The following is a 14,409-nucleotide window of genomic DNA, read 5'->3' on the forward strand; positions in this document are numbered from 1 at the left end:
TTAACCAAGTCCCGAAGTTATTCTTTATAGCTGCGTCTATATAACACAGGAGGTACTGTGCATTCAAATGGCAGCAGGTTTATATCTAAAGATATGAGACTGTCAACAAATAAAAAGGAATGCATTATTCTCTTCAGCTTCCAGTCTTCAAGGCACCTCCTGCATTAACTTACTGGGAAATAAACAAGCAGACCAAAAGTTCACTGGAAAGAGAAGAATCTGATATACCTAACTTCCTCAGAAGCACACAGCATCAAAAAATGAGACAAGGTTGGACCCAAATTGTCAACAAATAAAATCAATATAAAAATGCTGATGAGATGACAGGAATGCCATGAGGTTGATGTTTTCAGCTCTGTTGATTGCAGGTGATTGTTAATCACAGTGTTTTCTGATGCCCATTTGCAGACGGCTTTGTCTCCGAGTCTCTTGGATTGTTTGACAGATGAAGTTTATCTAATCCTGCAAAACATTACACAGTAAGGAAAAACTGAGATTCTCCCATGTTTCATGCATACAGCTATTCAAAAGAACACATACAAACCAAATTCTACTTTGTGATTACGGACTTCGCATTTGCTGAAGACCAGAATTGACATTGTAGCTCAGGTAAGAATTACTTCTGGGAAATTCCCTCAGTTGCGTTTTAAGTGAAGAAAGTGGACAAGTGCGGAAGCAAGAGAAGCCTAACTTCACATTGCTTAAATCATAGACTTTGATGTTAAAGAACAGAGGAAGACTTGCAAACCTTTACTCTGTCAACCTACAAAGACCAAAATAATTACCTAAAATATTTCCTTTAAACTATAGCATCTTTCCGCAAAGCATCCATTGCTGATCTTAAGATCATTGGTGATGACCACATCACCTCTCTAAACTGTTTATATGTCTAATAATATTTTTAGGCCTACGTTATTACTAATTTGTTTATCTCCATTTCCAGCCATTTGTTCTTATTGCATAGTTCTCTATGAGTGCTAATTAAAGTCTCCCATCCTGTCCCAGGCTAGTTAAACTACTCTTTTTTGGGGAGAGGTGGGGAAGGATGGTAAGTTTAACCGTATTTTATTCACAAGAGGCATGATGTCAGTCCTTCCTTGCTTGCTTGCTACAGTTTCTCTCTGAGGTCTCTTACAAAGTCTGTAAGATTAAGGATCAAAAATGGAAAGAGCTTCTTATTCATTTAGCGTAGACCATATCGAACATTTTACTGAAGTGCCATGATGTACCAAGTTAAATTTCTTGCATAATTGGTATTTGAAAATTGACTGCACTATTAAAAACCCAACATCTACTCATTATTGTACGATTTGTAAGTCCCAATACGACACGAGTTCTTTTCGTCACAGGCCTGCAGCAGGAATTTACCTTCCGCTAATTAGCTATGATGTTCCACCAACCTCTAGTCCTCAGTGTCACAGTTTTCAGCATGGGGGAGAAATGAGCACATGAATTTTGGTTCTCATTCTTTGAATTCCATGTGACAGTTTTTGAACAGACATTATTTGTTATGCACAGCGTTGAAAGCAAACCCAGTTTGTGTCAGGAACCTGTGCTCTTCAGGATTTACAACTCCCCGCTTGTGTTAAATGCAAACCTTTTACTTTACTTCTCCATTTTGATCACAATATTTACACAAAATCACACAATATGTGAGAGCAAGAGGCCAAAAAAATCCCTAAAAAATCCTCTAGAATGATGCCATCCAATGACCATTATCCTGCTACGCCTGCATTTTGAAGTTTGTTAATCTGCTTTCAACACACGTTTTATTAAACACTGTATGTTTAATACAGTAAAGTGCCATGAATTTTCAAGATAAATCTTTTACACCATTTGCTTTCAGACGGAAACTTTAAAGTTTTACCAGACCTGTGGCTATAAGCCCATGCTGACTGATGTTAATTTATTTCCTTCAGAGCTCTGCAACAGCCATTACATTAGGCAAAGTAATCCCTTTACAGTTAATACAGTTGCACAAAAAATAGGATTATGCAAGTCAACTGAAAGAGATGAATCAAGGTCTTCTCATAAAATGACCTTAACTAAGAGCTGGGGGATAATGTCAAATACCCCATACTCGCATCATGTATCTGTCTCAATCAACAATGGAACTTCTCTGAAAATATTTTTAGCATTAAAAAAAAAAATCAATGGACAGATTTACACACCCCTGGCCCACTAATCTGTTCCCCTGGAGCTTCAAAACTTAGCATCAAAAATCACAGAATGGCTTGTTTTAATCCTACACTATCAGTCATTTCATATTTCCCTATTTAGGTCTGATTTTAACTTAATTGCCACCAGCAGAGGTACTCTCTAGGAAGTGCTTGGATTTTGTTTACCAGGGTCACAACTCTGGAAAGCAGTAATCAGTGAAAACTAATGTAAGTACCTTTTAGTACACTGCAAACTGAATCTGCAGTTATAAACAAACACTGAAGTTTCACCATCAGTCCTCTCAATTTAAGCAAATACTACTCTAGGGCTCTAAAGAGGCAGGAGCCTCATCAATTAGTAAAGATAAGAGGTAGTAACAACACAATTGCTAATTATGTACATTTTATCCTCTTAGTATCAAATATGTTTCAAGCCTTTCTTCTATGGCCAAGAAACATGAATGCACAATTTGACCAAAATTTTGGTTATCTCAAGTACAGGTTCCACTCAGCCAGTTTCTAAGATTCTGTATATTCTGTACAAAGATTTTCTGCACATGTAGTGCTCAAAAAAAAGCATCACAACAAAGCAGCTAAGACTTCCACTAAACTATTTTTAGGGAACTAGTAAGTTGCTTTAAACAAAAAAGAAAAAAGCCAACCCACACACAAGTTGAAGTTTTATTTTGGAGTAATTGCTCAGTAGCAATGAGAATGTTTCTGTGCTCTCTGAAGGGTGAAAATCTAACTGCGGATCAAGAAGTACACAGACGTATCGCCAAGATCAACATTGTACCTTAGCTCTCGACTCCAAAAAATAACACAAAAGCTATGCATTCTCACCTTAACTTACAGAAACTTCCACCAAAAAAAATGCTTCCTGTGAGTTGTAACAGAACTTTGACAGTAGCACATCAAGGCATCAATGCTGGAGAAAGGAAACGTTCAAGTACAAACTAAATTCAGTGCTCTATTACCTAATGCCTTCAGGAGCTCTTCTCGCACAGCGGAAGTGAACTTTCTGACCAGACATAATGTTGTCATGATAGCAAAGAGCAAGTTGTAAGATAATACAATATAGAAGTTTCCCAGCCAGTTAAACCTTCCGAAGTCTCCAAGCAGATCAAATCTGGTGATTCCTGTTAAAATTGCATTTAAGATTTACGTCAAAATCTTGATTACATCTTTTAAGAAACACAAAAATTTCATTCTATTACTTTTTACACATGGAAGCAAAATTCCTTCAGACAACACGCTATGAAACACATGGTTAAACACACAAGACAATGTTCTCAAGGTCATTTTCCACTTCATTGACCACTATAAAACTAAGACACTTATCAAAATGTTTCTTAAGATTCCTAGTAAAACGTTTGAATAATCTGAGTTGAAGTAAATTGTCTATTCTAGAAGAATTCTGCTTTTATAATGTCAATAAATATAACTAGGAAAAAAGCAGCGTTAGTATGAAAACTGAAATATCAGTTTCTACAAAATCTTTATCTGTTCCAGAAAAGGATGAAATGCACCGTGGGCTTTCTTATTAAAAAATACAGGCAGCAAAAAGCCTGTCCACGAGAGGCACAACATCCTACAGTAAACACTAAGCCTTTGCAAGTGTTTTTTTCAGAGCCACTGCTTTTGAAACCAAAGTTTAAAGACATCTTTCCAACTGCTGTTTTCTCCTCGATCTACCCACCACTGTAGCCACAGAGCATTTGCACAGAAGGAAAAGAGTTTGGCTGAAAGATAGTGCTGACAGGTCTTCTTCACCGTGGACCTCATAACACTGACACTTGGGCTTTGTGCTGATCAAAGGCTAGTCAATCACTAAAGCTAAGGGAGCACAATTTCTCTGAAACGTGGAAGTGTCTACAGGCGACAGGGTCCATCCCAGAAGGCAGAAGAGAAAGAACCACAGGTTGTGCCTTTGCCAGGTGTACGTCGAGTACTGCACTGAATAAAGGGCAGGATATTGAGATGATACCCAGGTAACAGTTGTCTAGGATTGATGAGCCGTTATATTCCCAAAAAACTTTTGGCACAGATGATGTCATAGCGATGTGCACTCTCACAGTTGAGACCTGCAGTGCAAAGGAAGCTTACCTCGCCCCAGAACTAAAACAGCAGCAGAAAACTAGGCAATCAGAAAATAACCCTGGCTCTGAAGTTCCTGAAAGCGAGTTTTCTATCATCTTATTTTGAAAGGATTTGGCGGCTTTTAAGAACTATGACTTCAACAGTGTTAATAAATGAAGAGAGACAGAATTAAAGGTCAGTTACCTTCCTTTCAAGGGTAAAACTGGCACTTACAAATCTCATCGTACCTTGATACCCAAGACTTACAGCCAGCTATCACAATGTTAAAAGATACACACGCTTCTTGTACTCAGCATCAGTCATTTAAACAAAAAATATGGGAATCAAATTTGGTATCTAAGGAAAACATGCCAAAATGAAGAAAATGAAAATAAGGAGACGTTTCAAAGGATAAAGAAAAAAAAAAAAAATCACTGAAGGTGATCAAAATAGCAAGAGAGGCAGGGAGAAATGTCAAAAAAGCACAGAAGGTCTTAGCACAAGAAGAAGAAACTGGCTGACTGAATTAACCGGTGAACAGATGAAGGACAATAAACACAGAGTTGCTTTTGCACTTGAAGGCAAACAGTGCCCTTAACATTCTCAAAGCAGCAGAGTGTTTCAGTCAGACTGTAGAGCTACAGGAAAATTGAGAAAGTCAGGTTTGAACATATAGGCTTCCAGATCTTTAAAGGAAAAAGAAACGAAACAGGTAGAGCACTGGGTAAAGAGTTCCCTGGAAAAGAAATAATACTCTTAACACAAAGAGGTTCAGAAGAATAGCTAGCAATAGAGCAGGCGTTATAAGGACAAACAAGAATGAAGCCTGACACTTCTGTTAGAGTAGGTGGGAAAAATATTGTCCATAAATTACACTCATTTTCCTGTTACAAATAAAAAAAAGTCACTGCTCATCAGAAAAGATCTGACACAGTATCATTTTGTAAAATTGTGGGAGAAAACGGTTAAAAAGCTTTTGATGACTTTCTTACAGAAGAAGTATCTACTCAGCCCACAGAGAAAAAAATTCCTCAAGACTGCAGTTTGAAAAACTACATAAAAAGAAGACGTTTTAAAAGGAAAAAAAAAAAAAAAAAAAATCACTGAAGGTGATCAAAATAGCAAGAGAGGCAGGGAGAAATGTCAAAAAAGCACAGAAGGTCTTAGCACAAGAAGAAGAAACTGGCTGACTGAATTAACCGGTGAACAGATGAAGGACAATAAACACAGAGTTGCTTTTGCACTTGAAGGCAAACAGTGCCCTTAACATTCTCAAAGCAGCAGAGTGTTTCAGTCAGACTGTAGAGCTACAGGAAAATTGAGAAAGTCAGGTTTGAACATATAGGCTTCCAGATCTTTAAAGGAAAAGAAACGAAACAGGTAGAGCACTGGGTAAAGAGTTCCCTGGAAAAGAAATAATACTCTTAACACAAAGAGGTTCAGAAGAATAGCTAGCAATAGAGCAGGCGTTATAAGGACAAACAAGAATGAAGCCTGACACTTCTGTTAGAGTAGGTGGGAAAAATATTGTCCATAAATTACACTCATTTTCCTGTTACAAATAAAAAAAAGTCACTGCTCATCAGAAAAGATCTGACACAGTATCATTTTGTAAAATTGTGGGAGAAAACGGTTAAAAAGCTTTTGATGACTTTCTTACAGAAGAAGTATCTACTCAGCCCACAGAGAAAAAAATTCCTCAAGACTGCAGTTTGAAAAACTACTCAGTAACTGAACAGAAAGCTACATCTCCAGTGGACATAAATATATGTCCAAGAAAGTTGGTGACAATTTACCAAATAAACTATTAAAGAATTATTCAGGTTAAAAACAAATAAATACTATGTTTTTAGACTGCACATACAAATAAGTTGCAAATCACTATTTACTTGAGCCATAATACTCAAGAGTAGAATTCTAGGAAAACTTTTGTATATTAGAAAATTCAATTTTGTTTGCAATTGTTTCTGTATTCTTGACTATTGAGTGCCCTGTCCCCAATTTGTTTCTCAGCGGTTAGCAATATGGTGCCGGTAGGAAACATTTCTGAAGAAGGATAACTAAAAGGCTGAAAAGTTCTGGAAAAAATGAGTTAACTTATTTTAGTAAAAACTTTCCTGAAGTTCTAAAAGAATAACAGATTAGAGACATCCATCACCTACATATCTAATGAGAATGCTATGAAACACGTAAAAAAGTCTCCTATTTCCATTTTTAAAACTTGAAAAAGGTCAGTACACGTATTAGATAACTTTTGCTTTTTTACCTTTCCCATAACGATAAAGTCTAGTCTCTCCTGTATAGTCCAGAAACTCACTTTTTTAATAAAGTGAGAAGACTATGAATCTGCTTAACATTTATTTCTTTTCATCTATTCAGTGCCACAGGGCGGCAGCATGTAGTGCAACACGTTGATATTTTTGCAAAGCACCACATGACTCACTGTACTCTAATACACTCTATTAATCCTGTTTGGACAGCTGTGACTGTGCGTTTGTTAGCTGTGTGTTAATTGTTCCATCTTTTTTCTGCTTTTATTTATCTCTATGGCAAACTATTCAGGAATTTCATTTGTTAGTCTTTTTTTTTAAGTGAGTTTTACCATTAATCTGTTTCTTATGAGACAACAATGCACCCAGCACGTATACTTACTTCCACAGAACTCGTTTATTATCAACTGTTAATCTCCTAGATCATTAATAATAATTTATTTTTTTTTTTTTAAACAAATGATGAATGCAGTAATTTAGTGGACACAATACTAATGTTAAAATTCTATTCTAAACCACTAGTTTTTCAGCATAACATCTCGCTGTAAGTGCTAGAACTGTTTTACTTAGATCTTTATCGTACTGGCTATATTCTAAAACTGCACTACTTTAAATACTTGAATTATTCTTTTGCATTTTTGTGAAGTTTTTACTAGATTTTTAAAACATGAGCTCTAGAATGTGTATTTTAAGATTCAACCCTCCAATATGTAATACAGGGTTTTTTGTTTGTTATAGAAATGATCTAGTAAATGAAATAAAACTCATCATCTGTAGGTATACACAGAATGAAAATATACAGTATAGCTTAGCGGAAAATATTAACTACTCGATTTGACAGTATTCTGGTTGAAAAGAAAATAATCTACAGAACTATGGGGTACACATTACTGGTCTGTGGGCCTGAGCTTAAACTCCTAAGCCTGTACTTAAGACTCATACAGCCCAAGGTGAAGATTTTTGTTTTGTTCTGTTTAATGTTCCCAATGAAATTCACAGTAGCTGCAAGTATTCTGCACTACTTACATATGTAATAGCCTTGCAATCTAACTTCAAGAATCCAAGTTGAAGATGACGTAGTTAAACAAAGTGAAGATACAAAACATCTTGTCTTTCCAACTGGTTAAAATAGTTTTTCCACTTCAAATGCTACTACCAGTTCTTAACAATAAAATCAGAACTTCTTCAGTTCTACTATGCTGGATTCCAAATTTTTATATTTGAAAACTGAAGTAACAAAGAATGCAAGCAGATTATTTTAGGGAAAATGAAAGTAGCCTGGTATCATTGCTGATAAACTTAATAAATGAAGATTCATTAACTGTTTTTAAAAAGACATTTGCACTCAACGTTATTTCAAGTTTTATGCCTGAAATCCCCAAATGTATTTTTTTTTCCACAAAAACTGAGCACTGTAATTTCACAGTGAACATGAAACTATTTTATACTGCCCTAAACAAGCAGTCTCCATAACTAACCTTCTCACCATCTCCTGTTTTAATAAGTTTAAAATCTGACCTGCCTTTTTAAAAGAACGTATTCTCTAGAAAACACTTAGCATCTTTTTTTAGAATGTATGCTCAACAGCTCATGTTGGTATAGAAAAGGCGACCACACATACATGCTCTTTCTATTGAAAGCAATGGCAAATTAAATACATACCACGAAAGGTACAGCTACAGGCTGTTCTTTTTTCCTTTTTTTTTTTTTAACTCAATGAAACATCCTTTATTACAATGTTTTATACTTCCATTTCACTTACCCAGTGTTCTTGACATCACTGGCAAGGCAGAGCTCAGCACCAAGATTGAGACACAGTTTCCAATGATCTGTTTGAAAACAACAAACAGCATTTAAATGATAAATGGGATTGCTGAAGGGGGAAAGAAAGAAAAAAAAAAAAAAGAAAAACAGCGGTCAAGATGAAAAAGAAGAATTCCTAAAAATTACATTCTTCGAACTGAACCTAAAGCAATTTACAATAACATATTGTTAGTCTGGCTTACTTCTGTCACACTCCTCCATATGGTGTTACACAAGATGAAGATGATCCAAGAGACAAGTTAAAAGAAAAATCAAATATGTAATCATTTGCTTTTAATCAAAGTGTTATGCGCGCTTAGATTCAAAATAATTCAAAACTTCCATGTTGCAAAGCGTCACCGGTTTACTTAATTCCTGCAAACTTTTAATAAAAGAACCATTCCATGGGCTTAGAATAGACAACTGATACATCAGCTTAAGCTTTGTATGTAACTGCTTGCAGGATTAGCATTATTTAAAAAATTACAACAAAGAGCTTCCTTTCAATTGAATGCCTGTTGACTACTTTAAATAGTACGAAAAAATTCACAGCTGTTAGATTTTACTCTAGTTTTTGTGAAGCCTCTTTAAAGAGTAATTGAAACTTTCTCTCACAAGGGATCACTTTCTTCAGTTCTAATTCTATCAGAATCCAAAAGAAAAAAAAACAGAAAACTTCTTGAAAGTAGGTAGACATTTGTGCACTCACTATTTACTTCTACACTATTCCTGGTGTACTGTAAACAACCAATAGAAAACATTAAGAACATTCCAACTCCCTACTACCTATCTACTGTAACCATTCTGTGTTTTTACCTACTTTCTCACTTCCAACAATTTATGGTAAGAATGTATTTTTCCATTACTTTAAAAAAAAAAACACACAAACAAACAATGAAACACATTGAAAAATAATTAAATTCAACATTTGTTCCTTGGTTACTGATTGCCTCCCCTTGTCAGCTGTGGGAATATTTTGCCAAAATCCTAGGCATGTTCCTCCGCATTAGGTAACAGCATTTGTTATTCTGAAGCCAGTGCTAAATTGTAGAAAGTCAAATTAGCCTCAGACTGCAAAATGTTGCTGAATAGACCTCCTCAGTCTTAGTTTAATTATTCAAATTTGAATTACTTTGTCTGTATTACTTCTAGCAACCAAGTTCTTCAGATTTCAAACAAGCTCCCTGAAGTACAGTTAGCACAATCAAAGTTACTCATTAGCAATACGTTTCCTTTGAAAAAAGTTCTTTCACTAGCTTTTCTATAGCTAGTTAACAAGCTCTGCTATTCCCAGCTTTTTACAAGTGAATGGATGCCATCCAAACTAAACAGAGCACATCCTTTTTCCCACTCATTCAGCATTTTGAAAATCTTCCAGTTTGTGTTTACGCAGCTTACAAACAAATACTGATCACTGCAAATGAGCCATTCAGGGCAATTACTAACTAAAAGAGCCAGTTTGTCTTGGGTGGCAAGAAAGAGAGGAGGGGGCCAACACCATCACAGACTTTACCTTACCTTTGTCATAGTTGTGTCATCCTTCCTGGGAGTGAAATTTTCAAAAAAACGAAGACTGTAGAAGCCGACGACAGAGGATACCATAAGATAGCTGTGAGAATCAAGGAAAAAGGAACCTCCAAGGAATGCAAGATTCACTCAAGTTCTCAGCAGTCTCCTAAAAGTCTTAAGAACCAAGGAAAAAAAAAAAACAAAAACACTTCGAGTGCTTGAGAAGAACTGGCCTATCTCTTTCTTCTTTCCAGGCAAGCGTCTTAGTAAATTACCAGTGTCCCAGAAAACTAGACAGAATACTTGTTAACAGACAGAATTCTTAAAGAAAGGATACAAAATCAAAATGATTTCAAGTGCTGCTCCCACAAAACCAAAGGTGGATAGGGAGGCATTTCCTATTCCAGGCCCCTACAAGGAGAAAAATACTTCGCATAATTTAATAAGATACATGCAACTGTTCATAAACTTCTACGAGGACCAAAAAAACTAACGTCTTACATGAAATACAGCCTTTTCCCAATTCAGTATTTAAGGGGCATTCTGATGTTCTAACCTACAAGTCTCCCATCCTATGCAATTGCATCAGCTAGCTTTCAAACTTGAGTGAAATGTATTACTAAAACAGAAGGTATAATGATTCACATTTTAGGCATGCTGCATCTACCCACCATGCTGCATTTTAGACGTACTCCATTACTTTGGAAACTAAAATAAGAGGTCTCAAAAGACGACACTTGTAGTTGTTCGCAATACCACAGGCAGAGTGGCCATCACCACAACACACTAAACCTTTTATAGCTCTGCAAGCTCATATACAGCTATACACAGGGGAAAGCATTACCAAGTTAATAAAAAAACCCTCATGATTGCAGATGCTACTACTCAATGTGCTGTTCTTTACTTCCTTGAAGTATTTTTATAATAAAGGAGGAAAAAAATGTCATGTTTTCTAAGAGGAACACAAACCAAGACAGGCTTTTCATATTGGTTTTTAACATAGTTTCTTAAATGGAACATTTCTAGTCCGTATAAAAGTAGGAGATGTGAGTAAAATGCAAACTCCAGATCACTGATTTACTTTACTGAATCCCTGTATCTTCATAAAGATTCTGGACTAGTTTTATTAAGAACTCACTATAACATGACATGTAATAAATGTTTTATGAAACCTAGAAGTGAAGTCAAGGTTGAGGCTCACTAGTTTCAATGTTATTAAAGCAGAAGTTCTCACTTGCACTTTTGTAAGGGTTCCAAAGCTTTACTAAAGTTATAAAAAAATCGTAAGAGAAATTTACTTTACCCCTGATCCCTTTGGCATTGCAGTCTCATCAACCAAGAGGTAAAGAATGTTGAGAGCAACTAAGAGGACTGAGATGGACTATAAAGAAGTAGAAACAGTCTTGTTATTTAAAAGTATTCCACATTTTAAAAATGTATACATTTATCCTCACCAGATTTCATAATGTTAAGTTCTTTTAAAGTGGTCAAGAAAAGAATATCAAGTTCATTCCTTAAACATACATCACTCAAAAATTTTAAAACTATTCCCCCAAATGACCAATCAATTCTTCATACTTTTTGTTGGGGAAAAAGAAGGAAAAAAAAAAAGAGTAAAAATTCTTACCGTCTCAATCAGTAGCAATATCATAACAGCTGGATAGACTAAATTCCTTTCCCAAGCAGAAGCTTTTTTCCGCCGTTCTGTTCAGAAGAGAAAAACAGAAGCTTAATACCGTAGATCACCTTAGAATAAAACAAGTGAAAATCATTCAGCTATCTATAAGCTTGTTATAAGCATAGGTAACAAAAGTAATCTTATCTTGAACCGACACCAACCAGTTTCATAAAAATATCCACCCTGAAGAACTGTACACAAAGCAATGCCAAAAATACGAAGCCTCTTTAGAGAAACGCTGGGGAGACAGAGAGAAGCAGATTTTTCTTTCTTGTTTATAGGCATGCTTCACCATAACATTTTTTCCCCTGGCATACAGCTGTTCTGCAAAGTTTAAAATATACTGAATTTAAAAATATGCTCTTTACATGAGCATATGTACGTATATTTTAGTACAACCCAAAGGGACAGAAGGGAATTTCAAATATCTAAACAGTATTTTCCTCTTATATAAGGCAAGAAAGACAAGACTACCTCACTGGACATCACTAGTATGTCTAAAAAGAAAACCCAACAACTTTTTCTTACCACAGTCTTAGTTTTGCATATTACACACTGATAAATGCAAAATCCTGCAAGCCTTTGAGTAAGGAAGGAGGTTCCTGTTGAGTGGCTGCCATTACCAGAAGTATCACTTTTCAGTTTTAAAAGACACAAACCTGCTAAGAATTATTTTACTGTTCTTAAACACAATTTGACTTTTATAGAAATAATTCAAAAACGTAGAGGAAAGTAAGGTCTTGGATTATCCCAAATAATCATAAGCATATCATTATATATGAAAAGACCATGCTATTGAGCTTCAATGCAAGGAAGTCGAGAGTGTTACAATTTCTCTAAAATTATGTTAAAAATAAGATCCAAATCAGACTCCCTACTTAAATTTGTTTGTTAGAGGGGCGCAATGGTTCCGTGTACTGTATTTGTAGAAACGATGACAATTTGAAAGGACTGCAAATGCACAAATTTGGTTAAGAACAAACTGGAATCAATCAAATGACTGCTACAAGCTAAACAACATCTTAAGGTCATTTATTAAACTACAATCCACATGGAACAGCAGAAAAAAGTTCATTACCTAGATTCGTTTTCTTGCTTTTCACTTTTTCAAGCTCCCGTTCCAACTCTACCGTCTGGTATTCCACCGTGGAAGATACACCTTTCAAAACAGAAGACAGTATTTTCTTTTGGATGAGACTAACTATAGTACTGTAAGACACACTGTGACAATTCAGATTTAGGAAGCATCACATTAACACTCGTGACTTTAAACTGCAGCGTTTCTTTGAGACTCTTCAACTACTTTTCAAAAAGCAGAGGCTTAGTCAAGAACCCTCTGATTCTGTCTAAGCAGAAGAGTTCAACACATCAGAGGTTTCACAGTGTGACCTTCTGTGATCCCTGCCTATTCTGTTGACCAGCTGCTGCAAGAACTAAGAGAACAGCTACTGCAGAACTGTCACACAGGTCCAAAAACCAGTTATGGTGTGGCAGCCTGACACAGGATGTCTCAAATGCCTCATTCTTGTATTTCTATATGATTTGTATATCAAGATGTAAAGAATCTCTGGATGCCCTTCAAGGGCATTATTATTTAGCAACTTAAAACAAAGTGGACCTTTGCCTCCAAAATAAGTAAGCTGGTGGCCAAACCTCCAGTTTCAGCTTCTGCTCCTCCCTTCCTTTCCCCAGTCCTTTTTACTCAGCAAACTCAGTTTCCATACTGCTGACCTGCTTGTTGACATATCTTCTGCTCGTATCAGTTTGCCTGACTTGGTCGGTCTCTCTATGCCACAGAGCTCCCTCTGACAACCACAATCAGATCTTCCTCGCAACCACCCATGAGACCATATTCTTTCACTTTCCTTTTTACAGTTTACAGCATGTGCATGTCAGTGTTGTGCAACTCTCTCCTCAAGCTCTCTCCTCTACACCAGCTGAAAACTGACAACCATAATGTTAATTCCTCTCTCCCTTGCTAATTTTCTGTCTAAAAGTTGCTCAGCAACTCTTCCTCCTACCCCTACACGGGCTCTAGGAGACCCAGCCCATTTTCCCTCTCCATTCTTTTTCTCTTCAACCTCCCATTCTCTTCCAACCACCCATCTTTTCCAGTGCAAGCACACTGTGGTTTCTCTCCTTGATTCCAGTTGCTCTACTGCACAGTGTTCGAGCAACGATGCAGCTCTGAAATGCTGACCAGAGATCTGCTATTTCAGTTCTGATCCCATAATTTCCACTTTAACTTTTACTCTTTGCAATCACAAACTGGAAATATTCTTCCCGGGATGAGTTAGAAACACTCTCCACTCATCTTTGCCCCACTTTCATCTCTTTTATTTCTGAATAACCTCAGCCGAAAATAAGTTAAGAGGGCTCATATTATCCCTGTCTATTCCAGGCCAGTCTCACTCTGCAGAAACGCTCTGTGGCAGTGACAGTTCAGGGTCTTAATAAACCCTAAGTCCTTTCTGTTATCTTCTTTCCTGATTTACATTGACACCCTTCACCTGTTGGCCATCCCCTACCCTCAGCCTCACCTTTGATTGCGGGCTAACCTGTAATAGCACCATGCTCCAGATACTTTTTTTAAACACTCTCTAATAAATTTCTATGAGATTAATAGTCTTGTCCAGGCTTTTATCTCATATCTTGATCATTTGCCTAAAAAAACTAAATAGCACTTAGGTTGCTGGTACACTAACACTACTTTATAGTCCAGTCTCATTATTTCTTTATTTTCTGTTGTCTGCTCATCCATCCAGCAATCTCAGTATAAGATGAGAAGGTAAATTTCTCATCCCATCCAGCCCCCACATTCTCCATATTCCAGCACAGTGAGGTCCTACCTGAAAACCAAGATATACAAGTGAATTTCCTGGGCTTTTTTTTTTTTTTTTTAAACTTTTAC

At 36.4% G+C, this 14,409-nt stretch overlaps 1 protein-coding gene across 1 annotated transcript in view; it reads right to left on the reverse strand.

Annotated features, from left to right (window-relative positions):
• Positions 1–282: 282 nt before the first annotated feature.
• Positions 283–14,409, reverse strand: part of LMBR1 (limb development membrane protein 1) — a 57,889-nt gene continuing 43,762 nt past the window's right edge. Inside the window, exons 10-17 of the mRNA XM_009281843.1 lie at positions 12,577–12,657; positions 11,448–11,524; positions 11,124–11,201; positions 10,158–10,231; positions 9,830–9,920; positions 8,271–8,337; positions 3,137–3,298; positions 283–462 (exon numbers count right to left, since the gene is read on the reverse strand). Of these exons, the coding sequence (XP_009280118.1) occupies positions 380–462; positions 3,137–3,298; positions 8,271–8,337; positions 9,830–9,920; positions 10,158–10,231; positions 11,124–11,201; positions 11,448–11,524; positions 12,577–12,657 (713 nt within the window). The 3' untranslated portion in view covers positions 283–379. The remainder of the gene's footprint in view (positions 463–3,136; positions 3,299–8,270; positions 8,338–9,829; positions 9,921–10,157; positions 10,232–11,123; positions 11,202–11,447; positions 11,525–12,576; positions 12,658–14,409) is intronic.

This window comes from Aptenodytes forsteri, unplaced genomic scaffold, assembly GCF_000699145.1.
Source record: "Aptenodytes forsteri isolate BGI_AS27 unplaced genomic scaffold, ASM69914v1 Scaffold21, whole genome shotgun sequence".
Classification (NCBI taxonomy): domain Eukaryota; kingdom Metazoa; phylum Chordata; class Aves; order Sphenisciformes; family Spheniscidae; genus Aptenodytes; species Aptenodytes forsteri.